The sequence below is a fragment of the Taudactylus pleione genome, unplaced genomic scaffold, assembly GCF_031769625.1.
Source record: "Taudactylus pleione unplaced genomic scaffold, aTauple2 ptg000503l, whole genome shotgun sequence".
NCBI classification, from domain to species: Eukaryota; Metazoa; Chordata; class Amphibia; order Anura; family Myobatrachidae; genus Taudactylus; species Taudactylus pleione.
This window is the reverse complement of record NW_028284905.1, coordinates 804,538-831,956: the sequence shown is the minus strand read 5'-3', so window position 1 is coordinate 831,956 and position 27,419 is coordinate 804,538. Positions and strand designations below refer to the sequence as shown.

General features: G+C 47.8%; 2 protein-coding genes across 4 annotated transcripts in view; one reads left to right on the top strand and one right to left on the bottom strand.

Annotated features, from left to right (window-relative positions):
- Window positions 1-17,647, bottom strand: part of PIKFYVE (phosphoinositide kinase, FYVE-type zinc finger containing) — a 216,656-nt gene extending 199,009 nt beyond the window's left edge. For both annotated transcript variants that reach the window (XM_088450027.1, XM_088450026.1), the window contains exon 1: window positions 17,447-17,647. The gene's annotated coding sequence lies outside the window, so the exon portion shown is untranslated. The remainder of the gene's footprint in view (window positions 1-17,446) is intronic.
- Window positions 17,577-27,419, top strand: part of IDH1 (isocitrate dehydrogenase (NADP(+)) 1) — a 37,586-nt gene continuing 27,743 nt past the window's right edge. The window contains exon 1 of one of the 2 annotated variants that reach the window (XM_088450029.1): window positions 17,577-17,698. In XM_088450029.1, the coding sequence (XP_088306155.1) occupies window positions 17,697-17,698 (2 nt within the window). In that variant the 5' untranslated portion in view covers window positions 17,577-17,696. Of the gene's footprint in view, window positions 17,699-25,415; window positions 25,520-27,419 lie in introns of those variants that run through there. The other variant, XM_088450028.1, reaches the window with a different exon arrangement.

Sequence of the window (27,419 nt, the reverse complement as noted above, 5' to 3'; positions counted from 1 at the left end):
CCTGAATCTGACCAGCTTTGGTCTTGTCCAGAGAAGGACTCGTACAGAAAAACTGGTGGGGCGGCCTGAACCGAAAAGACAGGGGCGTACCCCTGAGAGACTACTTCTCGAACCCAGGCATCCGTGGTGGTATTGTGCCAACACTGGGCGAATTGGAGAACTCGGCCTCCCACTCTGGGGACCCCCAGAGAGAGGCCCGTCCCATCAGGCAGCAGGCTTATCCTCCTGCTTGGAAGAAGGGCGCCGAGCACTCCATGCCTGCTTCTTGGGTGCGGCCTTGGTCGCCGAATGTCTCGGGAAGGACTGGCCCTTGGCCTTACCCTGAACCCGAAAGGACCGAAAGGCAGAGCTCCTCACTTTAGCCGGCGCAGAGGCCGAAGGGAGAAAAGCCGACTTGGACTTAGCCAAAGTATCCACTATTCTGTCCAAATCCGGACCAAATAGTAAATCACCATTAAAAGGCAAGGTCTCCAGACCCTTTTTTGAATCTGCATCAGCCCTCCAGGACCTCAGCCACAGGGAGCGCCGAGCAGATACCGCTGCAGCCGACACCCTAGAAGTGAGCAGGCTGGCATCCAAAGACGCTTCCCCAATATAGGAAGCTGCATCCCGCATCTGTCCCACTAACGCTCTCTGGATATCCGGAGCCTCATCAGGAAAGGTATCCTCCAAGGCATTGGCCCATGCCTCAATGGCTTTAGCCACCCAGGAGATAGCCATGGACGGGCGAGCCACCGCCCCGGAAAGAGAATAAATGGACTTTAAACAAGTCTCCACCTTCCTGTCCGTGGGATCCTTCAAAGAGGAGATAGACGGCAATGGCAGCGTCGCGCTTTTGATCAAGCGGGTAACGTGGGAATCCACCGCCGGCGGAGTTTCCCATTTCCTGCAATGAGCTTCAGGAAAAGGATAGTTCGCCGCCAACCTCTTCTGTGGATGGAACCTCTTACTAGGTAATTGCCAGGCCGCCGCCATATGATCCGATAATTGATCAGACAGGGGGAACACAGTTGAGGTCACCTTGGCCTTTTTAAAATTAGGAAACTTCGACCTAGGAGCCGGCGCATCATCCTCAACATGTAGGATAGCCCGCACCGCCCTAACTAAGGCTGGAACATTAATGGAGGACTTAGCTTCCACCTCCTGCCCCATGACATCAGAGTCAGAGTCCTCATGGATTTCTCCATCATCTGAGGACACTTCCGAGTCCGACAACTGCGCAGCTAGTGAACTCACAACCGGACGTTTAGACACCCTTGGTGGCACATCACCTTGCAACATGGACTGAAACGCAGAGGATGAAGCCGCCAGACTCTGTACGGAGCTGGATAGAACATCCACCCAAGGCGGAGGAGTCGTCGGAGCAAAACTCTGCAAAGGCACTACAGACTGACGCGTCCCTGGGGAAGACTGCACATACACAGGCAGTCCCGAGTAAGGACCCACAGTCTGGGCCCCGGGGGAAGACCGCAACATTTGTGGAACCCTCGGGGAATGGGGGATGGTGGGCTGCGGTAACGCCCTAGAAGGGACCACTGATGGGACCGATAACCGGTCCGCAATAGACGCCAGCACCTGTGAAAACATCGCCCAAGGAGGGTCCTGTGATACAGGGGGGTTGGAGGGGCCCGGTACCAGCTGGCACCGCCCGCACAGACCATCCTGAGATAAGTCCTCCCCATCAACTCCAGCAGCACAGCGTCTGCAGGAAAATAGCACAGGAGCCACAGAGCGCTCAGTCTCCTCATCAGACATGATACCGTAAATCACAAGAAACAGGTATCACCAGAGGAATTACGGTTTTAACACCCGCGCACTCACCAGTATGCGACACAACAGCCCAGATATGGTACTGTGTAGCACACAACAGAATGTGACTGACCCCACAAATACGTGTTTTATATAGGTGAGGGTCTCAGAAAAACGCCCTTCCCCCACACACCTGCCGGGCCGTAGGAGAAGGAAAGGGATAGTTATAAGCTGACAGTAAGGAGAATAAGTCACAGACAGGCAGCACTAGCAATAGTCACATACAATGCAGAAAAGTTATACTCACTGCACCTTCCGCTACAATCAACCGCCCAGATTCAGTGTCTGGGAGGGCTATAGCGCTGTGTACACTGTCCTTTAGCAGGGGAGAGGTACACAGGGGGACCGGTCCACTTGATACCGCCTGGGAGTCTGAGATGTGCCAGTAAAGATGGCCGCCGGAGACCTCAGAGGAGGAGTGGCCGAGAGATAAGAGCAGCTCAGCGACGCCAGACTCCTAGTTGAAAGGCGCGCTGAGCTGAGGGGAGGAGCCGCTAGACAGGGAAGGCTGCCTCCCTTGGCTAGCAATTAACCCCCGGGTTGCCGGTCCCGCTACCAGCCTGATACCCTGGTGGTCTAGCGTACACGCGGGGTATTCCTCAATTGAGGGGGAGCCCGCCGCCGCCGCTAGCGCCTCCGGTCTGTCCCCAGAGACCGGAGGCTCCTGACTGCATTGAAGCATCCGCGGGCCGCCGCTCGCGGCGACCCGCGGCTTACCTGATCCCCGTCGCGTCCGGCAGCAGTCAAGGGAGTCCCCAGAGCCCGGCTAGTACAGGCTCTGGGGTCCCGCCGCGATCCCCAGAGCTGTACTGGCGTCGCGGCGCCAGCGGGGAGAAGGAGCGGCAGCGTGGACATCCTAAAGGACAGTCTGATGCTGCCGCTCTAACAGTGTAAAAAAAGTAGAAAAAAATAAAAAATTTCTATTTTAAAATAAAGCTTAGGGGCTGCTCCTGCAGCCCCACTGCGACAGGGTGACCCGACTCCGGCCGGGCACCAACTAAAACTGAGGTGCCTGTGGCCGGGGCGGGGTATAGAGGAGGACGGACCCAAGGGCATCCTGGGAGCAGCAAAGCTTTAACTGCGTGGTGCCCGTGGATCCAGATCCAGCTATACCCCAAGGTCAACCCTGTGGACCCCCTATGGACCCTGAAGTAGAAATGTGTGTTACAGGATGACAGTAGGTGTATATGTGTGTTACAGGATGACAGTAGGTGTATATGTGTGTTACAGGATGACAGTATGTGTATATGTGTGTGTTACAGGATGACAGTATGTGTATATGTGTTACAGGATGACAGTATGTGTATATGTGTGTTACAGGATGACAGTAGGTGTATATGTGTGTTACAGGATGACAGTAGGTGTATATGTGTGTTACAGGATGACAGTAGGTGTATATGTGTGTTACAGGATGACAGTAGGTGTATATGTGTGTTACAGGATGACAGTAGGTGTATATGTGTGTTACAGGATGACAGTAGGTGTATATGTGTGTTACAGGATGACAGTAGGTGTATGTGTGTGTTACAGGATGACAGTATGTGTATATGTGTGTTACAGGATGACAGTATGTGTATATGTGTGTTACAGGATGACAGTATGTGTATATGTGTGTTACAGGATGACAGTATGTGTATATGTGTGTTACAGGATGACAGTATGTGTATATGTGTGTTACAGGATGACAGTATGTGTATATGTGTGTTACAGGATGACAGTATGTGTATATGTGTGTTACAGGATGACAGTATGTGTATATGTGTGTTACAGGATGACAGTATGTGTATATGTGTGTTACAGGATGACAGTATGTGTATATGTGTGTTACAGGATGACAGTATGTGTATATGTGTGTTACAGGATGACAGTATGTGTATATGTGTGTTACAGGATGACAGTATGTGTATATGTGTGTTACAGGATGACAGTATGTGTATATGTGTGTTACAGGATGACAGTATGTGTATATGTGTGTGTTACAGGATGACAGTATGTGTATGTGTGTGTTACAGGATGACAGTATGTGTATATGTGTGTTACAGGATGACAGTATGTGTATATGTGTGTTACAGGATGACAGTATGTGTATATGTGTGTTACAGGATGACAGTATGTGTATATGTGTGTTACAGGATGACAGTATGTGTATATGTGTGTTACAGGATGACAGTATGTGTATATGTGTGTTACAGGATGACAGTATGTGTATATGTGTGTTACAGGATGACAGTATGTGTATATGTGTGTTACAGGATGACAGTATGTGTATATGTGTGTTACAGGATGACAGTATGTGTATATGTGTGTGTTACAGGATGACAGTATGTGTATGTGTGTGTTACAGGATGACAGTATGTGTGTGTTACAGGATGACAGTATGTGTATATGTGTTACAGGATGACAGTATGTGTATATGTGTGTTACAGGATGACAGTAGGTGTATATGTGTGTTACAGGATGACAGTAGGTGTATATGTGTTTTACAGGATGACAGTAGGTGTATATGTGTGTTACAGGATGACAGTATGTGTATGTGTGTGTTACAGGATGACAGTAGGTGTATATGTGTTACAGGATGACAGTATGTGTATATGTGTGTTACAGGATGACAGTAGGTGTATATGTGTGTTACAGGATGACAGTATGTGTATATGTGTGTTACAGGATGACAGTATGTGTATATGTGTGTTACAGGATGACAGTATGTGTATATGTGTGTTACAGGATGACAGTATGTGTATATGTGTGTTACAGGATGACAGTATGTGTATAAGGTGTTACAGGATGACAGTATGTGTATATGTGTGTTACAGGATGACAGTATGTGTATATGTGTGTTACAGGATGACAGTATGTGTATATGTGTGTTACAGGATGACAGTATGTGTATATGTGTTACAGGATGACAGTATGTGTATATGTGTGTTACAGGATGACAGTATGTGTATATGTGTGTTACAGGATGACAGAATGTGTATATGTGTGTTACAGGATGACAGTATGTGTATATGTGTGTTACAGGATGACAGTATGTGTATATGTGTGTTACAGGATGACAGTATGTGTATATGTGTGTTACAGGATGACAGTATGTGTATATGTGTGTTACAGGATGACAGTATGTGTATATGTGTGTTACAGGATGACAGTATGTGTATATGTGTGTTACAGGATGACAGTATGTGTATATGTGTGTTACAGGATGACAGTATGTGTATATGTGTTACAGGATGACAGTATGTGTATATGTGTGTTACAGGATGACAGTATGTGTGTGTTACAGGATGACAGTAGGTGTATATGTGTGTTACAGGATGACAGTATGTGTATGTGTGTGTTACAGGATGACAGTATGTGTATATGTGTTACAGGATGACAGTATGTGTATGTGTGTGTTGCAGGATGACAGTATGTGTATAACAAGAGATATGGTAAGAACTTACCTTTGTTATCTCTGTTTCTACGAAGTCCATAGGGTCCACAGGGTTGACCTTGGGGGTTATAGCTGGAACAGGATCCATGGGCACCACACAGTTAAGCTTTTAGCTCCCAGGATGCACTTGGGTCCTCCTCTATACCCCGCCCCCGAGCCACAGGCACCTCAGTTGGTAAGCAGCCTAGGCCGGAGGAGAATATGGAACAGAGAGAAGGAAGACTGGAACACACAAGAAACCATACTCACAGCAATAGGAGACGGAAAACCGGTGACCAGCCACACAGCCCATTTGAAGCCAGGTGCGTCAGGGCGGGCGCCCTGTGGACCCTATGGACTTCGTAGAAACAGAGATAACAAAGGTAAGTTCTTACCATATCTCTTGTTTTCTACTTCAGGGTCCATAGGGGGTCCACAGGGTTGACCTTGGGGATGTCCCAAAGCAGTACAACTAAGGGCGGGGACGCTCCTGTGCTGAAAGGAGTACCCGGCGCCCAAAGGATGCATCCTGAGAGGCAAAGGTGTCAAACGCATAGAACCTCAAAAACGTTTGAATTGAAGACCAAGTGGCCGCCCTACACAGCTGAACAGCAGAAGCGCCACGTCTAGCAGCCCAAGAGGGACCCACAGAACGAGTGGAATGAGCCTTAACAGAGGCTGGCACAGGTAAGCCCTCCTGTGGATAAGCCTCACAAATAACGGAACGAAGCCAACGGGCTAACGTTTGTTTGTTGGCAGGCCAACCCCTCTTGTGAAAACCAAAGAGGATAAACAAGGAATCAGACTTCCTAACCGAAGCCGTCCGGTCTACATAAATTCTAAGCGCCCGGACCACATCTAAGGAAGTCTCACCAGCTGAAAGATCAGGGGACTGAAAAGCTGGCACAACAAGTTCCTGATTAATATGGAACTTCGAGACCACTTTGGGCAAAAACTCAGGACGAGTGCGGAGCACCGCTCTGTCCTGGTGAAAAATCAGGAAAGGAGGGCGACAGGAAAGCGCCCCCAATTCAGACACCCTCCTGGCCGAAGCAATTGCCAGGAGAAAAACCGTCTTAAATGTCAGCCACTTGAGCTCCACCGCCTCAAGAGGCTCAAACGGAGGACCCTGCAGGACCCGTAGCACCACCGCCAAGTCCCAAGGAGCCACAGGAGGCACAAAGGGAGGCTGGATCCTGAGAACACCTTGGAAAAAGGTGTGAACGTCTGGTAGTATTGCAATCCGCCGTTGAAACCACACGGACAAGGCGGACACATGAACCTTCAGAGATGCAAGGCGTAAGCCGAGATCCAATCCTGACTGAAGAAATTCCAAGATCCTAGAAACTCGGAACACCTGAGGATCATAAAGTCTGGACTCACACCACTGAAAGTAAGTGTGCCACACTCTGTGATAAATCCGTGCTGAAGCAGGCTTGCGTGCCCTGAGCATGGTACCAATAACCGAACTGGAGAAGCCCCAAGACCTCAAGACGGCTGTCCCAAGAGCCACGCCGTCAAAGACAGCCGACCCAGATCCGGGTAAAGGCAGGGCCCCTGAGACAACAGGTCCCGACGTTGAGGAAGAAGGTACGGAGCGTCGATGGAGAGGCTCCTCAGATCGGAGTACCAAGGACGTCTGGGCCACGCCGGAGCTACCAGCACGAGCATGCCGCCGTCCTGCTTGAATTTCCGCAGAACCCGAGGAAGCAGGGATATCGGAGGAAACAGATACGCCAGGTGAAACGTCCATGTCACCGACAGCGCGTCCACCAGACTTGCACCTGCGTCTCTTGTCCTTGACCCGTAAACGGGCAACTTGTGATTGTGACGGGAGGCCATCAAGTCCAGCTCCGGCAGTCCCCACCTGTCCACGAGTAGCTGAAACACCTCTGGGTGAAGCGACCATTCCCCGGGATGCACGTTGTGACGGCTGAGGAAGTCCGCCTCCCAATTGAGGACTCCGGGGATGAAGACCGCCGAGATCGCTGGAATGTGACCCTCCGCCCAAGACAGGATATGAGACACCTCCGACATCGCTGCCTGACTGCGAGTTCCGCCTTGGTGATTGATATACGCCACCGTGGTGGCGTTGTCGGACTGCACCTGTACCGCCCTTCCGTGAAGAGCGGGGCCGGACGACTGCAGGGCCTTGTATACTGCCCGCAGTTCCAGGATGTTGATGGGGAGAAGTGCTTCTTCCGCTGACCAACGACCCTGAAGCGACAAAGAGCCGGTCACTGCCCCCCAACCCCGGAGACTGGCATCCGTCGTGAGCAGGACCCAGTCCGGGATCCAAAATGGGCGCCCCTCGACCAGATGAGCTGTCTGAAGCCACCAAGCCAAAGATAGCCGAACGTCCGGAGACAACACCAGCACCTGAGAGCGGATCCGGTGAGGTAACCCGTTCCATTCTGATAGAATCAGCCCCTGCAGGGGCCGGGAATGGAACTGGGCAAATTCCACCATGTCGAATGTCGACACCATGGACCCCAGAACTCTCATAGCCGAATGGACCGACAGGCGGCAACGGCTCAGGCAACTGCGTATCCGCAGCTGTAGTGAGGCGACCTTCTCCGGAGTCAGGAAGATCCTTTGCTGACGCGAATCCAGCAGGGCTCCCAAATGAACCATCCGCTGTGATGGAATCAGAGAGGACTTTTTCCAATTTATCAACCACCCGTGTGCTTGCAGGCAAGCGATCGTCAGGTGGAGATGTTGAAGCAGTACCTCCGGGGAGCTCGCCAGCAACAGGAGGTCGTCCAGGTACGGCAGCAGCCGTACATTCTGGTTCCGAAGATGTGCGGCCATGACAGCCATAACCTTCGTGAACACCCTCGGTGCCGTGGAGAGACCAAAGGGTAGCGCCCGGAACTGATAGTGGTGTTGAAGGATAGCGAACCTCAGATACCGCTGGTGTGAAGATGCTATCGGAACATGGAGGTAGGCGTCCTGGATGTCCAGGGACACCATGTAATCCCCCGGTTCCATCGCCAGAATGATGGAACGTAACGTTTCCATCCTGAACTTGGGAACTCTGAGGAATTTGTTCAGAGACTTCAAGTTGAGGATAGGGCGATGAGAACCATTGGGTTTCTGCACCAGAAACAGAGACGAATAATACCCCGTCCCTCGTTGTGATAGAGGAACGGGAACAATGACCCCTGCTTTCAGCAAGGACTCTATAGCCTCCTGAACCTGTAACACCTTGGTCTTGTTCTGAGAAGGACTTGTGCAGAAAAACTGGTGGGGTGGTCTGTGCCGAAAAGACAGGGCGTACCCCTGGGAGACCACTTCTCGAACCCAGGCATCCGTGGTGGTATTGTGCCAGCACTGGGCAAATAGAAGAAGTCGGCCTCCCACTCTGAGGTCCCCCAGAGGGAGGCCCGTCCCATCAGGCCGCAGGTTTATCTTCCTGCTTGGAAGAAGGGCGCCGAGCACTCCAGGCTTGCTTCTTGGGTTTAGAGGCCGTCTTACTCGCAGACTGTCTCGGGAAGGACTGACCTTTCGCCTTACCCTGAACCCGAAAGGAACGAAAAGCCGAACTCCGAACCTTAGCAGGCAGTGCCGCCGAAGGGAGGAAGGCCGACTTGGATTTAGCCAGGGTGTCCACTATTTTGTCCAAGTCCGGACCAAATAGTAATTCCCCATTGAAAGGTAAGGCCTCCAGACCTTTCTTTGAATCAGAGTCCGCTCTCCAGGACCGCAACCATAAGGATCGGCGGGCAGACACCGCTGCAGCCGATACCCGCGAGGTCAGCAGACTAGCATCTAAAGAAGCTTCTCCAATGTAAGAAGCGGCGTCCCTCATTTGTCCCAACAACGCCCGCTGGACATCCGGAGCGTCGTCCGGGAAGGTATCTTCCAATGCATTGGCCCACCCCTCAATGGCCTTGGCCACCCAGGAAATGGCAATGGACGGTCGGGCCACCGCCCCGGAGAGGGAGTAAATAGACTTTAAGCAAGTCTCAACTTTCCTGTCCGTGGGATCCTTCAGGGAGGATATCGACGGTAATGGTAAGGTGGCGCCCCGAGTTAAACGGGTGACATGGGAATCCACCGCCGGTGGAGTTTCCCATTTTTTACAATGTGCCTCAGGGAAGGGGTAATTAGAAGCCAACCGCTTCTGAGGAAGGAATCTCTTACTGGGCGCCTGCCAAGCTACCGCCATATGATCCGTCAACTGATCCGACAGGGGAAACACCGCAGAAGCCACCTTAGTTTTTTTGAAACTAGGAAACTTCGACCTAGGAACCGGTGCCTCATCCTCTATAAGAAGAATAGCTCGCACCGCCCTAACTAGTGCTCGCACATTAATGGACGACTTGGTATCCATTTCCTGGACCGAGGCGTCCGAGTCAGTGTCATCAGGGACCTCCCCATCATCTGAGGAACCCTCTGAGTCCGATACCTGAGCAGCCCGTGTCATGAGTGGGCGTTTAGAAATCCTAGAAGGCATGTCAGTCTGCAACATTGACTGAAAAGCCGAGGAAGCGGCCACCAAATTTTGCACGGAGTTGGAGAGCACATCCACCCATGGTGGAGGCGTCGCCATAGGGGCCTGAAAAGGTACCACAGGCTGCTGCGGCACAGGGGAAGCCTGTATATACATAGGCAACCCCGCATAGGGACCAACTGATTGAGACCCAGGAGGACTCCGCAATAACTGCGGGACACCCGGGGAATGGGGGATGGTCGGCTGGGGCACCGCCCTAGTAGGGAAAGCAGTCGGGACCGACAGACGGTCCGCAATAGACACCAGCACTTGAGAAAACATCGCCCACGGTGGTTCCTGCGCCAGAGAAGGTCTGGATGGGCCAGGAGCCACCTGGCATCGACTACACAGGCCATCCTGTGACAAATCCTCCCTATCTACTCCTGCAGAACAGCGTCCGCAGGAGGCCAACACCGGAGCCACTGAGCGCTCAACCTCCTCGTCTGACATGACAGAATATATTATATATCTGGCACCAGGGTAGAAGTAAAACGCACTCACCGGTGTGCTGAACAACAGCCCACAATATGGCACTGAGTAGCACACAACTGTATGTGACGGACCTCACAAATACGTGATCTATATAAGTGAGGTCAGTAGAAACGCCCCTCCCCCACACACCTGCAGGGCTTGTAGGAGAAGTAAAGGGATAGGTATAAGCTGACAGTAAGCGGAAAATAAGCACAGACAGGCAGCACTAGCAAAAAGTCACATACCATGCAGGTAGATATACTCACTGCACCTTTACACTACAATCAACCTGCCCAGATTCAGTGTCTGGGAGGGCTATAGTGCTGTGTACGCTGTCCTTAATCAGGGGAGAGGTACACAGGGGGACCGGTCCGCGTGCTCCCTGAGATCTGCGCTGCCACTGGGAAAATGGCCGCTGGAGACCTCAGAGGAGGAGTGGCCGAGTATCTGCAGCTCAGCGACGCCAGACTGCGTGCTGAAAGGCGCGCTGAGCTGAGGGGAGGAGCCGCTGACAGGGAAGGCTTCCTCCCCTGGCTGGCCATTAACCCCAGGGATGCTGGCTTCCCGCTTGCCGGTTATCCCTGGTGGTCTAGTGGTCCCACGGGTTATGGGGGGGGGCCCGCCGCCACTGCCAGCAGCCTCCGGTCTGTCCCCAGGACCGGAGGCTAAAGGACTGAATTTAAGGCATTCCGCGCGCCGCCGCTAGCCAGCGACGCGCGGCTTACCTGAATCCCCGGCGACTCCGGCAGCAGTCCTGGGAGGTAGACAGAGTCCGGCTAGTACGGACTCTGTCCTCCCGCCGCGATCCCCAGATCAGTACTGGCGTCGCGGCGCCAGTCGGGGATCAGAGCGGCAGCGTGGGCGTCTGTACAGACAGCCCTTCGCTGCCGTCTGTAGTAAAAATAGATTAAAAATAAATAAAATTTAACTTAAAATAAAAAGCTTCTGGGGGCTGCTCCTGCAGCCCCCCTGCGCGGTGACCGACTCCGGCCGGGCACCAGCTTACACTGAGGTGCCTGTGGCTCGGGGGCGGGGTATAGAGGAGGACCCAAGTGCATCCTGGGAGCTAAAAGCTTAACTGTGTGGTGCCCATGGATCCTGTTCCAGCTATAACCCAAGGTCAACCCTGTGGACCCCCTATGGACCCTGAAGTAGAAAGGTGTGTTACAGGATGACAGTAGGTGTATATGTGTGTTACAGGATGACAGTATGTGTATATGTGTGTTACAGGATGACAGTAGGTGTATATGTGTGTTACAGGATGACAGTAGGTGTATATGTGTGTGTAGCAGGATGACAGTAGGTGTATATATGTGTTACAGGATGACAGTATGTGTATATGTGTGTTACAGGATGACAGTAGGTGTATATGTGTGTTACAGGATGACAGTAGGTGTATATGTGTGTTACAGGATGACAGTATGTGTATATGTGTGTTACAGGATGACAGTATGTGTATATGTGTGTTACAGGATGACAGTATGTGTATATGTGTGTTACAGGATGACAGTATGTGTATATGTGTGTTACAGGATGACAGTATGTGTATATGTGTGTTACAGGATGACAGTATGTGTGTGTGTGTGTTACAGGATGACAGTATGTGTGTGTGTGTGTTACAGGATGACAGTATGTGTATGTGTGTGTTACAGGATGACAGTATGTGTGTGTGTGTGTTACAGGATGACAGTATGTGTGTGTGTGTGTTACAGGATGACAGTATGTGTATGTGTGTGTTACAGGATGACAGTATGTGTATATGTGTGTTACAGGATGACAGTATGTGTATGTGTGTGTTACAGGATGACAGTATGTGTATGTGTGTGTTACAGGATGACAGTATGTGTATGTGTGTGTTACAGGATGACAGTATGTGTATATGTGTGTTACAGGATGACAGTATGTGTATATGTGTGTTACAGGATGACAGTATGTGTATATGTGTGTTACAGGATGACAGTATGTGTATATGTGTGTTACAGGATGACAGTATGTGTATATGTGTGTTACAGGATGACAGTATGTGTATATGTGTGTTACAGGATGACAGTATGTGTATGTGTGTGTTACAGGATGACAGTATGTGTATATGTGTGTTACAGGATGACAGTATGTGTATATGTGTGTTACAGGATGACAGTATGTGTATATGTGTATATGTGTGTGTTACAGGATGACAGTATGTGTATATGTGTGTTACAGGATGACAGTATGTGTATATGTGTGTTACAGGATGACAGTATGTGTATATGTGTATATGTGTGTGTTACAGGATGACAGTATGTGTATATGTGTGTTACAGGATGACAGTATGTGTATATGTGTGTTACAGGATGACAGTATGTGTATATGTGTATATGTGTGTGTTACAGGATGACAGTATGTGTATATGTGTGTTACAGGATGACAGTATGTGTATATGTGTGTTACAGGATGACAGTATGTGTATATGTGTATATGTGTGTGTTACAGGATGACAGTATGTGTATATGTGTGTTACAGGATGACAGTATGTGTATATGTGTGTTACAGGATGACAGTATGTGTATATGTGTGTTACAGGATGACAGTATGTGTATATGTGTGTTACAGGATGACAGTATGTGTATATGTGTGTTACAGGATGACAGTATGTGTATATGTGTGTTACAGGATGACAGTATGTGTATATGTGTGTTACAGGATGACAGTATGTGTATATGTGTATATGTGTGTGTTACAGGATGACAGTAGGTGTATATGTGTGTTACAGGATGACAGTATGTGTATATGTGTGTTACAGGATGACAGTATGTGTATATGTGTGTTACAGGATGACAGTATGTGTATATGTGTGTTACAGGATGACAGTATGTGTATATGTGTGTTACAGGATGACAGTATGTGTATATGTGTGTTACAGGATGACAGTATGTGTATATGTGTGTTACAGGATGACAGTATGTGTATATGTGTGTTACAGGATGACAGTATGTGTATATGTGTGTTACAGGATGACAGTATGTGTATATGTGTGTTACAGGATGACAGTATGTGTATATGTGTGTTACAGGATGACAGTATGTGTATATGTGTGTTACAGGATGACAGTATGTGTATATGTGTGTTACAGGATGACAGTATGTGTATATGTGTGTTACAGGATGACAGTATGTGTATATGTGTGTTACAGGATGACAGTATGTGTATATGTGTGTTACAGGATGACAGTATGTGTATATGTGTGTGTTACAGGATGACAGTATGTGTATATGTGTGTGTTACAGGATGACAGTATGTGTATATGTGTGTTACAGGATGACAGTATGTGTATATGTGTGTTACAGGATGACAGTATGTGTATATGTGTTACAGGATGACAGTATGTGTATATGTGTGTTACAGGATGACAGTATGTGTATATGTGTGTGTTACAGGATGACAGTATGTGTATATGTGTGTTACAGGATGACAGTATGTGTATATGTGTGTTACAGGATGACAGTATGTGTATATGTGTGTTACAGGATGACAGTATGTGTATATGTGTGTTACAGGATGACAGTATGTGTATATGTGTGTTACAGGATGACAGTATGTGTATATGTGTGTTACAGGATGACAGTATGTGTATATGTGTGTTACAGGATGACAGTATGTGTATATGTGTGTTACAGGATGACAGTATGTGTATATGTGTATTACAGGATGACAGTATGTGTATATGTGTGTTACAGGATGACAGTATGTGTATATGTGTGTTACAGGATGACAGTATGTGTATATGTGTGTTACAGGATGACAGTATGTGTATATGTGTATTACAGGATGACAGTATGTGTATATGTGTATATGTGTGTTACAGGATGACAGTAGGTGTATATGTGTGTTACAGGATGACAGTAGGTGTATATGTGTGTTACAGGATGACAGTATGTGTATATGTGTGTTACAGGATGACAGTAGGTGTATATGTGTGTTACAGGATGACAGTAGGTGTATATGTGTGTTACAGGATGACAGTAGGTGTATATGTGTGTTACAGGATGACAGTAGGTGTATATGTGTGTTACAGGATGACAGTATGTGTATATGTGTGTTACAGGATGACAGTATGTGTATATGTGTGTTACAGGATGACAGTATGTGTATATGTGTATATGTGTGTGTTACAGGATGACAGTATGTGTATATGTGTGTTACAGGATGACAGTATGTGTATATGTGTGTTACAGGATGACAGTATGTGTATATGTGTGTTACAGGATGACAGTATGTGTATATGTGTGTTACAGGATGACAGTATGTGTATATGTGTGTTACAGGATGACAGTATGTGTATATGTGTGTGTTACAGGATGACAGTATGTGTATATGTGTATATGTGTGTTACAGGATGACAGTAGGTGTATATGTGTGTTACAGGATGACAGTAGGTGTATATGTGTGTTACAGGATGACAGTAGGTGTATATGTGTGTTACAGGATGACAGTAGGTGTATATGTGTGTTACAGGATGACAGTAGGTGTATATGTGTGTTACAGGATGACAGTAGGTGTATATGTGTGTTACAGGATGACAGTAGGTGTATATGTGTGTTACAGGATGACAGTATGTGTATATGTGTGTTACAGGATGACAGTATGTGTATATGTGTATATGTGTGTGTTACAGGATGACAGTATGTGTATATGTGTGTTACAGGATGACAGTATGTGTATATGTGTGTTACAGGATGACAGTATGTGTATATGTGTATATGTGTGTGTTACAGGATGACAGTATGTGTATATGTGTGTTACAGGATGACAGTAGGTGTATATGTGTGTTACAGGATGACAGTATGTGTATATGTGTGTTACAGGATGACAGTATGTGTATATGTGTGTTACAGGATGACAGTATGTGTATATGTGTGTTACAGGATGACAGTATGTGTATATGTGTGTTACAGGATGACAGTATGTGTATATGTGTGTTACAGGATGACAGTATGTGTATATGTGTGTGTTACAGGATGACAGTATGTGTATATGTGTATATGTGTGTTACAGGATGACAGTAGGTGTATATGTGTGTTACAGGATGACAGTAGGTGTATATGTGTGTTACAGGATGACAGTAGGTGTATATGTGTGTTACAGGATGACAGTAGGTGTATATGTGTGTTACAGGATGACAGTAGGTGTATATGTGTATATGTGTGTGTTACAGGATGACAGTATGTGTATATGTGTGTTACAGGATGACAGTATGTGTATATGTGTGTTACAGGATGACAGTATGTGTATATGTGTATATGTGTGTGTTACAGGATGACAGTATGTGTATATGTGTGTTACAGGATGACAGTATGTGTATATGTGTGTTACAGGATGACAGTATGTGTATATGTGTATATGTGTGTGTTACAGGATGACAGTATGTGTATATGTGTGTTACAGGATGACAGTAGGTGTATATGTGTGTTACAGGATGACAGTATGTGTATATGTGTGTTACAGGATGACAGTATGTGTATATGTGTGTTACAGGATGACAGTATGTGTATATGTGTGTTACAGGATGACAGTATGTGTATATGTGTGTTACAGGATGACAGTATGTGTATATGTGTGTTACAGGATGACAGTAGGTGTATATGTGTGTTACAGGATGACAGTAGGTGTATATGTGTGTTACAGGATGACAGTATGTGTATGTGTGTGTTACAGGATGACAGTATGTGTATATGTGTGTTACAGGATGACAGTATGTGTATATGTGTGTTACAGGATGACAGTATGTGTATATGTGTGTTACAGGATGACAGTATGTGTATATGTGTTACAGGATGACAGTATGTGTATATGTGTGTTACAGGATGACAGTATGTGTATATGTGTGTTACAGGATGACAGTATGTGTATATGTGTGTTACAGGATGACAGTATGTGTATATGTGTGTTACAGGATGACAGTATGTGTATATGTGTTACAGGATGACAGTATGTGTATATGTGTTACAGGATGACAGTATGTGTATATGTGTTACAGGATGACAGTAGGTGTATATGTGTTACAGGATGACAGTAGGTGTATATGTGTGTTACAGGATGACAGTAGGTGTATATGTGTGTTACAGGATGACAGTAGGTGTATATGTGTGTTACAGGATGACAGTATGTGTATATGTGTGTTACAGGATGACAGTAGGTGTATATGTGTGTTACAGGATGACAGTATGTGTATATGTGTGTTACAGGATGACAGTAGGTGTATATGTGTGTTACAGGATGACAGTATGTGTATATGTGTGTTACAGGATGACAGTATGTGTATGTGTGTGTTACAGGATGACAGTATGTGTATATGTGTGTTACAGGATGACAGTATGTGTATATGTGTGTTACAGGATGACAGTATGTGTATATGTGTGTTACAGGATGACAGTAGGTGTATATGTGTGTTACAGGATGACAGTATGTGTATATGTGTGTTACAGGATGACAGTATGTGTATATGTGTGTTACAGGATGACAGTATGTGTATATGTGTGTTACAGGATGACAGTATGTGTATATGTGTGTTACAGGATGACAGTATGTGTATATGTGTGTTACAGGATGACAGTATGTGTATATGTGTGTTACAGGATGACAGTATGTGTATATGTGTGTTACAGGATGACAGTATGTGTATATGTGTGTTACAGGATGACAGTATGTGTATATGTGTGTTACAGGATGACAGTATGTGTATATGTGTTACAGGATGACAGTATGTGTATATGTGTTACAGGATGACAGTATGTGTATATGTGTTACAGGATGACAGTAGATGTATATGTGTTACAGGATGACAGTAGGTGTATATGTGTGTTACAGGATGACAGTAGGTGTATATGTGTGTTACAGGATGACAGTAGGTGTATATGTGTGTTACAGGATGACAGTAGGTGTATATGTGTGTTACAGGATGACAGTATGTGTATATGTGTGTTACAGGATGACAGTATGTGTATATGTGTGTTACAGGATGACAGTAGGTGTATATGTGTGTTACAGGATGACAGTATGTGTATATGTGTGTTACAGGATGACAGTATGTGTATATGTGTGTTACAGGATGACAGTATGTGTATATGTGTGTTACAGGATGACAGTAGGTGTATATGTGTGTTACAGGATGACAGTATGTGTATATGTGTGTTACAGGATGACAGTATGTGTATATGTGTATATGTATGACCCCTCCTTCCCCTGTGTGATGAGCTGAGGCCCTGGCACTGGGTTATTACCTGGTCTGTATGGGGAGGACCCCTGCAGATCACCAGCAGCCCCCTCCCGGCCTGTGCACAGCTGAGGAGTAGTGGAGCTGTGTCTCTCTCTCCCGCCGGCCCCGGCTCTGTCCCTGCCGCCTCCAGCACACACACAGCAGCCACTTCCTGCTCCAGACAGAGAGGACTCCCAGCCAGGCAGCAGCAGCCGAGCCAGAGAGTCAGGCGTGAGCAATCCAGCCGCCGAGCAATCCAACTGCAGGAGAATCACATGTAAGAGCGGCTGCATGTTACATACATGTGTCACTGTGACTACATACAGACAGCTACTGCATCATTCTTACGTCATGCAATCAATGCACTCTCATATGTTGTACTATTGATTATTATTATTTTTGCACTTTGAGTTCTATTGGGAGAGAAGTGTAATAATTATTATTATTAGTGATTACTGTATTTTTGCTATAAGAAATCTGACACCAACATCATCACAATGTAAAACAAAGTCACAACACATTAAAGTCCCCCAGCGCTTTCTATTTGTCTCGTTACTCGGTGCTGTACGGTGCCGGCACCATTTGGGCCTGATTTAGAGGTGAACGCAGTTGCGTCTTTATTCAAATGCTGCCGCCGATGGGCTTTCTACTGAGACTCCCACCAGCTGCGGCGCCGATCCGCCCTACGGAGGAGCAATTTCTCAGTCTGAACATGGCCGCCTGTGTCAGTGCAAATGCGTCTTTTTCCTGCAGACGCTGACAGCGCCGCACTCGCTTCTGGCTAGCCGCCCCTAGGTTACCACCCAGAAACACCCACTGAAATTGCCTCTCTCTGCGTCCAAATTCGCTCTGCCAGGAGTGACCATCAGGTCTCATGCACAGTACTGCCACCTGCGCCTGCTGCCGGCAACAATGACAGGGAGAAAGGAGGAGACTGAAGGGCAGAAGGGGCAGATAAGTGCTTATCACTGCTTGGCACGCCTCCGTAGTAATGCCTCCTCCATGACGCGGGCTCTCTCGATGGGGGTGGCGCATAGCTGGCGGAGGAATGGATAGGTGTGGTGACATGATGTGGCTGGTGGGGGATGGGAAGAGGCGATGACATGATGTACTGTAGTCAGATATATAGACCATGTAAGGGTTATTATCAGTGAGGATTTATATACGGGCGCAAGTCCAAAAGACCTCTGCTCATCTCTGTTGGCCTAATGCCTGCATCCTGCATGATTTAATGGTGTCACTAGAGGGCGGTAGAGTAGGGTAGGATGAGAGACAAATTGTTCTGCGGCGGCTTTTTTTTTTTACGACGCCCGACAGAGCAATTCAATTGTTGCTCTGTCAGGGCGCGATAGCCGCCAGCATCGGCATTTCTGCATGCACTCAAGACGGTGCGAGCAGAAATGTGTCTGAAACACCTTGGTTAGGGCACGCTAACCGCACATAGCACGCCCTAACCAGAAATTTAGGCAGGTTTAGCCGTTTTAGACGGCTAAACCTCGTCTTTTAGGCGGCAAAGAGGGCGATAATTAATGAGCGCCCAGAGCAATTGAATAGCAAACTGGGCACTCATTAATTAGCACGACTAAAAAAACATTTGAATCGCCCCCATAGACCACCAGCAATGACATTTACAGGTGTCTGTGATACAGCAGGAGCTCAGCCTCATTACGGCTTAGGGACAATCCTGATTACTGATGATGCTTTCACGTACTTAGCTAGAAACTTTATGCCACTAACGCCAGATAAATATTACATGGATTTTCATACTTTGTTATAAAAATATAGTTAAAAGGGCATGATCATAAAAGTGCATGCATGTATATGTTTTATAATAAATAAAAGCGATCAAACAGCGCAATTTTTTTTAACGTGTTAAATTGTTTCTTTGGATCCACAGGTTTCAGAGTTGCAGGTCCCCTCATCTAACCTTCCTCAAGGGGTAAATCGATATATGCACAACGAAAAAAAACAACACAGAAAAGAAGGAGTGCAATCATGAAATATATTATATTGAAATTTATTTACTGCAGGATAAACACACGTACATTCATTAACCACTTAACTGGCAAATACGCTCCAAGATTCTAGGCTTTATTCTTTTCTATTTAATCAGCTTATGTAAAAAAAAGTCTTTCTTTTTAATTTATTTAAATACTTTATTGAAAGAAAAATATGGCTAGAAAAGGTGTCTTGAACCCCCCAATGCCCAGTGCACATCCCACCACCCAGCGTCAATATATACCCCACCTAGCATTACCCCCTATCCACCTAGTATTACCCCCACCCCCTACTGGTAATAGATCACCAGTGGCATAACGCCCCCATCCACGAGTGTGGCATACATCCCGTTTGTGGAACTACCCCACCCCCTGAGTGCCATGTGCCATTTTAAATGTATAGTACACATAAATCTTTAATAGGCATTAACCCCCTCAAGTATCAATATATTCTCCCCCATTGGCATATTACCCATCGCCCCATGGCATTACCCCTTCCTCTTAAGCAGGGCGCAGCTGAGTGTGTATCATGGGAAAATTATATGTGCATTCTCTCCTGCAGCCTTTGGGAGGCTACTGAAGGCCACCAGCCACCCACCTGTGGTCGACCACTTTCCAAGTAAAGTGGGCGGTCAGGACGAGTAATCGCATTGCCATGCTTCCACCTGCCACCCACTTTGTTGCACCATGCCCCGATGCATCTACTCTGTCGCGCCACGGTCCAGCATAGCCGAAATTTGACAGGTATATGGGTGTGACTGATCATCAGTTTGTAAGAACGCGGTCTGGCCACGCCCCTTCTCTGTACCTGGGCTTGGCAGAGCTGTCGGCAGCCCTGATTATAACTTTAAACTTAGGGGGTCTATTTACTAAACCTTGGATAGAGATAAAGTGAACGGAGATAAAGTACCAACCAAGCAGCTCCTGTCATTTTTCAAACACAGCCTGTGACATGGTAGTCAGGAGCTGATTGGCTGGTACTTTCTATCTGTTCACTTTAATTCCATTGAAGGCTTAGGATATAGACCCCCTTATCTTAAAGCATCATGGGCCTGATTCAGAGCCGCTCGTAAGCGGTGGCTCGTTCGCTCCGAGCGATGTTTGTCCAACTGTGCATGCTTACGGATCGTTATATGCATGCGCGAACCAGTCAATGCGGTCGAAATTCATGTGCTCGCAAAATAGCGAATGCCTGAAAATTTCAGTGACAGAAAGAGGCGTATGTGGGTGGTAACAGGGGAAGGTGCTTGAAAACGCGGAGTGGAGATCCGAACGCAGGAGTGCTTAAAGGTCAAAACGGGCGTTTTATGGGTGTGCATAATTAATACAGCAGCGTTCATTGACCACGTCACTGGGTTATTTTATAGCCAGAACTGCTCGCAAAATTGTGGCAGCAAAAACCAGCCACAAGAATAGCGAGCAGCTCATACCCTGGTCGATGTACTCGATTAATCTAATAAATAGCGGACATGACGTAGGATGCGAGCGGCCAGGGGGCGTATTTTTCCAAAAAACGACCGCAAGTTTTGTTCGCTCATTCAGACCTAGAGGCGTGCACAGACCGCAAAGAGCGAACGGTTCATTTGAATAGCCACCCCTATTTTCGGGACGAGCGAGCGCTAATTGCGTCAGGCTCTGAATCAGGCCCCATGTTCAAAGTTATAATGGTGACACGTTTAAAATGCTTTAAATAACATTACAACGGTGGGACCCATAGAAAGATGTACCCAGTGCCGATATTTACACAGGTAAGTGATTATCGGTAAACTGCGCAATGGGTCTAAGTCGCACCGCAGCGACTTTTTTCTGGTAGTGTGATTGGCAGTCAGGGAGCGTTTGTGGGAGGTAACGGGGAGTGTCGGCAAAGAACGCGGTTGTGTTGTGAACGTTTTATCCGGGCGTGTCACAGGCTGCGTCTGTGGTCCCGTGTGCAGTAACAGTGGCTCTGGCATCTCAGTGTCCATGGCCATTTTGAGTAGCCTTTACTCAGAGCGGTGATAATCTAATGATCTGCGACCAATGCTGCATCTTTCTGCGCAGATGCGTGGATTGGCAAACCCGCAGGTGGGATTCTCAGTCATGTCACATTGTCATATTTTCATACAGCAGCTGCGATGGCATTAGCATACATCTCTGATTCATGCCCTGTGTCAGCATTCTCCCGTCATTATAATGATGTCGATGTCGTGACTGTCAACAGTATTAAAGTCAATGATACGTATGTATCCCAAGGCAACATTCCGCCTGCTTCTAATTGTTTGCCGTGTTAATAATCAGGGCCGTAGCTAGGGGTGTGATCAGGGCCGTAGCTAGGGTGTGATCGGGGCCGTAGCTAGGGGTGTGATCGGGGCCGTAGCTGGGGGTGTGATCGGGGCCGTAGCTGGGGGTGTGATCGGGGCCGTAGCTAGGGGTGTGATCGGGGCCGTAGCTGGGGTGTGATCGGGGCCGTAGCTGGGGGTGTGATCGGGACCGTAGCTAGGGGTGTGATCAGGGCCGTAGCTAGGGGTGTGATCATGGGCCGTAGCTAGGGGTGTGATCATCGGCCGTAGCTAGGGGTGTGATCGGGGCCGCCGTAGCTAGGGGTGTGATCAGAGCCGTAGCTAGGGGTGTGATCAGGGCCGTAGCTAGGGGTGTGATCAGAGCCGTAGCTAGGGGTGTGATCGGGGCCGTAGCTAGGGGTGTGATCGGGGCCGTAGCTGCGGTGTAATGAGGGCCGTAGCTAGGGTGTGATCAGGGCCGTAGCTGGGGTGTGATCAGGGCCGTAGCTAGGGGTGTGATCAGGGCCGTAGCTAGGGGTGTGATCAGGGCCGTAGCTGGGGTGTGATCAGGGCCGTAGCTGGGGGTGTGATCGGGGCCGCCGTAGCTGGGGGTGTGATCAGAGCCTTAGCTAGGGGTGTGATCAGGGCCGTAGCTGGGGGTGTGATCATGGGCCGTAGCTGGGGTGTGATCATGGGCCGTAGCTAGGGGTGTGATCGGGGCCGCCGTAGCTGGGGGTGTGATCAGAGCCGTAGCTGGGGGTGTGATCGGGGCCGTAGCTAGGGGTGTGATCGGGGCCGTAGCTAGGGGTGTGATCAGTGCCGTAGCTAGGGGTGTGATCAGGGCCGTAGCTGGGGTGTGATCAGGGCCGTATCTAGGGGTGTGATCATGGACCATAGCTAGGGGTGTGATCGGGGCCATAGCTGGGGGTGTGATCAGAGCCATAGCTAGGGGTGTGATCAGGGCCGTAGCTAGGGGTGTGATCATGGGCCTTAGCTGGGGTGTGATCATGGGCCGTAGCTAGGGGTGTGATCGGGGCCGCCGTAGCTGGGGGTGTGATCAGAGCCGTAGCTAGGGGTGTGATCGGGGCCGTAGCTAGGGGTGTGATCATGAGCCGTAGCTGGGGTGTGATCATGGGCCGTAGCTAGGGGTGTCATCGGGGCCGCCGTAGCTGGGGGTGTGATCAGAGCCGTAGCTAGGGGTGTGATCAGGGCCGTAGCTGGGGGTGTGATCATGGGCCGTAGCTGGGGTGTGATCATGGGCCGTAGCTAGGGGTGTGATCGGGGCCGCCGTAGCTGGGGGTGTGATCAGAGCCGTAGCTAGGGGTGTGATCGGGGCCGTAGCTAGGGGTGTGATCGGGGCCGTAGCTAGGGGTGTGATCAGAGCCGTAGCTAGGGGTGTGATCAGTGCCGTAGCTAGGGGTATGATCAGGGCCGTAGCTGGGGTGTGATCAGGGCCGTAGCTAGGGGTCTGATCAGGGCCGTACCTGGGGTGTGATCAGGGCCGTAGCTAGGGGTATGATCAGGGCCGTAGCTAGGGGTATGATCAGGGCCGTAGCTAGGGGTATGATCAGGGCCGTAGCTAGGGGTGTGATCGGGGCCGTAGCTAGGGGTGTGATCGGGGCCGTAGCTGCAGTGTAATGAGGGCCGTAGCTAGGGTGTGATCAGGGCCGTAGCTAGGGGTGTGATCAGGGCCGTAGCTAGGGGGGTGATCATGGGCCGTAGCTAGGGGTGTGATCGGGGCCGCCGTAGCTGGGGGTGTGATCAGAGCCATAGCTAGGGGTGTGATCAGGGCCGTAGCTAGGGGTGTGATCATGGGCCGTAGCTGGGGTGTGATCATGGGCCGTAGATAGGGGTGTGATCGGGGCCGCCGTAGCTGGGGGTATTATCAGAGCCGTAGCTAGGGGTGTGACAGTACCCCCCTCTCCCAGCACAGCATGGTTGCACACCTCACCTGACCCAGCACCCCTATCCCAGCACAGCACCCTCCATCACCCAGCACAACACCCCTCACCGAGCAGCCCAGCCCATGCACAAAAGCTCATTCTGATCATTGTAGCGGGTGCCACGAGTCTGGTCTGTGCTGCCCCAGAGTCAGTGCTAACCACTAGCCGCAATCCAGGTGCCCCGCCCCAGCAACCTGTCGCCGGCTGTTCCGCTGCTGACCGCTCACTGTTTGCTGCTGCCGGGCAATATCGGTGCCTGTCAGCTGAGCTTCAATCATGGACGCTGCACAGCAGCAGCTGCCAGAGTCTCTGTCCTGTCAGCACTGCCCCAGCCCTAGGTGGGTTTGGATGCCCCTAGACCACAGGTTCTCAAACTCAGTCCTCAGGACCCCAAACAGTGCATGTTTTCCAGGTCTCCTCACAGAATCGCAAGTGAAATAATTAGCTTCACCTGTGAATCTTTTAAAATGTGTCAGCGAGTAATGAATACACCTGTGCTCCTGCTGGGTGACCTGGAAAACGTGACCTGTGTGGGGTCCTGAGGACCGAGTTTGAGAACCTGTGCCCTAGACATTCCAAATGCCCTATATCAGGCCTGGCCAACCTGTGGCTCTCCAGCTGTGGTGAAACTACAAGTCCCAGCAACTGTTTTACCATTCCCTAATAACAAACCTGGGTAAGGGCATGCTGGGACTTGTAGTTTCATAAACATCTAGAGAGCCACAGGTTGGCCAGGCCTGCCCTAGGCATTTGCTTAGTTTGCCTATGCCTAGGGTCGGCTCTGCACCCAAGCTCACTGGGACTGATGTGACCGACTGATATATTCTCTGCAAGGTGTCGCTAGCTACGTGTGCACTATATAAATAACTGGTCATTTTAAAATGAAATTCAGACGTAAATTATAATAACGTGCGTAATGTGTCAGTGAAAAAATACTGTCCGCTTATAAACGTTCATGAACTTGTCAGTATAGAACATTTTCAAGGGTCGCCAGCCGGTGGTGCAAACTGCTCTAACTTCAATTCAAACTAATTCAGACCATTACGTTTGGGGTGTACGAGTTAATAATAATAATAATAATAATAATAATAGTAATAATAATGTAAAAATAATAATACTAATATAATAATAATAATAATAATCATAATGTAAAAATAATAATAATATTAATAATAATATAAAAATAATAATATAATAATAATGTAAAAATAATATTAATAATAATAATAATATAATAAGTAATAATAATAATAATTATAAAAATAATAATAATGTAATAATAATAATAATAATCATAATAATAATGTAAAAATAATAATAATAATAATAATATAATAAGTAATAATAATAATAATTATAAAAATAAGTAATAATAATAATAATGTAAACGCATATTGCAATGATTATATTGTACCATGATAAATACAGTCTCGTAAGAATATAATTTATAGGATATATGGATTTAGCCGACAAAAAACAAAAACTGCGCTGCGCCTTTAAGAACTTTAAGACCCCTCTCTCCTCCCGTCACCTTTCCCCTAATAAAGAAGCATTAATTCCGCCCTCACTGTAACCACGCCCCCCTCACCATGGAAACTCTTCCTGGATGGACGATCTGCCCGCCCCCCAATCCACGCCCACTCGCCGAACTGTTAGCGCAAAGGTCTAAGTGAAGCCTGCTTGTCATTAGCCTGATGAGCCCCGATTGGTTGACTGTCTACCTCGGGCAAAAGCCATTGGTTGTAGTCGGATCAGCTGGGGGAGAGGGGCGTGGCAAGGGGGCCACATCTGTGAGAGAGGTTGTTAGGGTAATGTCAGTGCAGCCTAACCTTTGTCACCACCACCAGCCCAGCAGTGAGTCTGAGTCAGCCATTGTGCAACCTCCAGCAGCAACAGCCAGGTAACAGCAGCCCCCAGCCAGTGTCCTGTCACCTGTCCTGCACACTGCAGCCTGACTGCACAGCCCTGCCTATGCCATGTATAGGATGTATTATCATCTTTCTGCAGCATTTATATTCCTGTTATGTTATATACTGTATACTGAGTGTCAGGATCTTATATTGCATGTTATATAGTTCCTACTGTTAATACAGAGTTACAAGTGCACTTATGGCATCAGAACAAGGGCGCAGCCCTCATTTTGTTTTGGAATATGATGATTGGTGTAATAATATCTGGGAACGTAACTTATTAATGTGTGTACATACTTTATTCCTGTACCTACCGCTTCATTCGTTGGCTGCCAATACCATTATGTGTTGTGTGAGCTGCACAAAATTGCGTAATTTTAGCATTATTATTTCAGTGAGAGTTAGGAAATCACTGGCACAATGTAACTGTGTGTCATGCCCATTCTGTGCTGGTCTCCTGCCATGTACTGTATAACATCCTGGCTGGGAGTGGCAGGAGATTCATAAGGGTTGTGTTCATTCAGCAGCTTCTTATTCCAAGCAGCAATGGCACGGTCATTCTGCCTCCGCTTTCCAGGAGCCTGAGTATGATCTGATCTGATATACTCAATGGTGGATGCCGGCACTGGCCGATGTATACGGGTATATTTACCTGGTGCCTTCCAGAAGAAAGTGTCAGAAACATGAGATGCAACAGAACACGAATGGCGGTACTCCGGTCCAAATAGAGGAGGCTTCAAACTTATAGGGGTCTATTTACTAAGCAGTGTAGGAGACAGAGTGAAAAGTGATAAGAAAGTGATAAGGTGCCAGCCAATCAGTTCCCAACTGTCATTTTTCAAACACAGCCTGTGAGATGACAGTTGGGAGCTGATTTGCTGGCACCTTATCACTTTCTTATCACTTTTCACTCTGTCTCCTAACACTGCTTAGTAAATAGACCCCATAGTCTTTTTTTTAACATTTCAGCGTTCTTTATTGGGGCGCATTTGTCAGGACGTTCCTGATGAAGACGCCACGATAAAGAGCCCTGAACCGTTGAAAAAGAGGCTTTAAGTTTGAAGTCTCCTTTATTTGGTCATATATATATATATATATATATCTCCTCCACTATATCTAGTGCGCAAGTGGCACGTAATCAAAAGAATGTTTATACGATATTATGGATGGTAGTTCTGGGGGTTTATTTACCAGCATCGAGTTCTGCAACCTGGACTGTTAGGGTGCCTTGAGGACCAAGGGCTTCTGATTGTGTTTATGCCCGAAATGTAAAAGGGCAATGATTTTACTAGCGTCTGATTTTAGAACCTGACACTTTGGGCACGATTCTATTCAACGCGAAGTGAATAGCGCCGGGAATCAGCTGCCAGAGCTATTCAATTCATCGCGCTGCTAAGCCAGACTAAGGATTTCTTCTTGCATCCCTCCTGTGATGCGAGCAGAACTCCTACAAAAGTCCAGGCGCGATGCTGATTTCTGCCCTTAGCGCCGGGAAGTTTAGTCGGAGAATGCCCGTTCTCGCGCCTAAACACCCTGTTTAAGGCGTGAGAACGAGCCTTCCCCGACCTAACTTTGCGCAGAATCGAATAGCTCCGGGAGCTCATTCCCGGCACTATTAACTTTGCGTTTAATTGAATCGTGCCCATTGTAAATAAACCTCCCAGTCTGCTAAATTCTTTATGAATGTACAAAACAATAAATAACATAAAATGATTGTTCCTTTTGGGGCTCTAAACTTGCTCTGCAGAAATATGCACAAAGTGGTGTTAGCTCCAGGGTTCTACGTAATATGATGGAGTTATGACACCGGCGGCCGCCATGACACCGGTCTCAGTACCTACGGGAATCCAGACAAGGGGTTTAAGATAGGCGTCGGTATTTCGATACCTA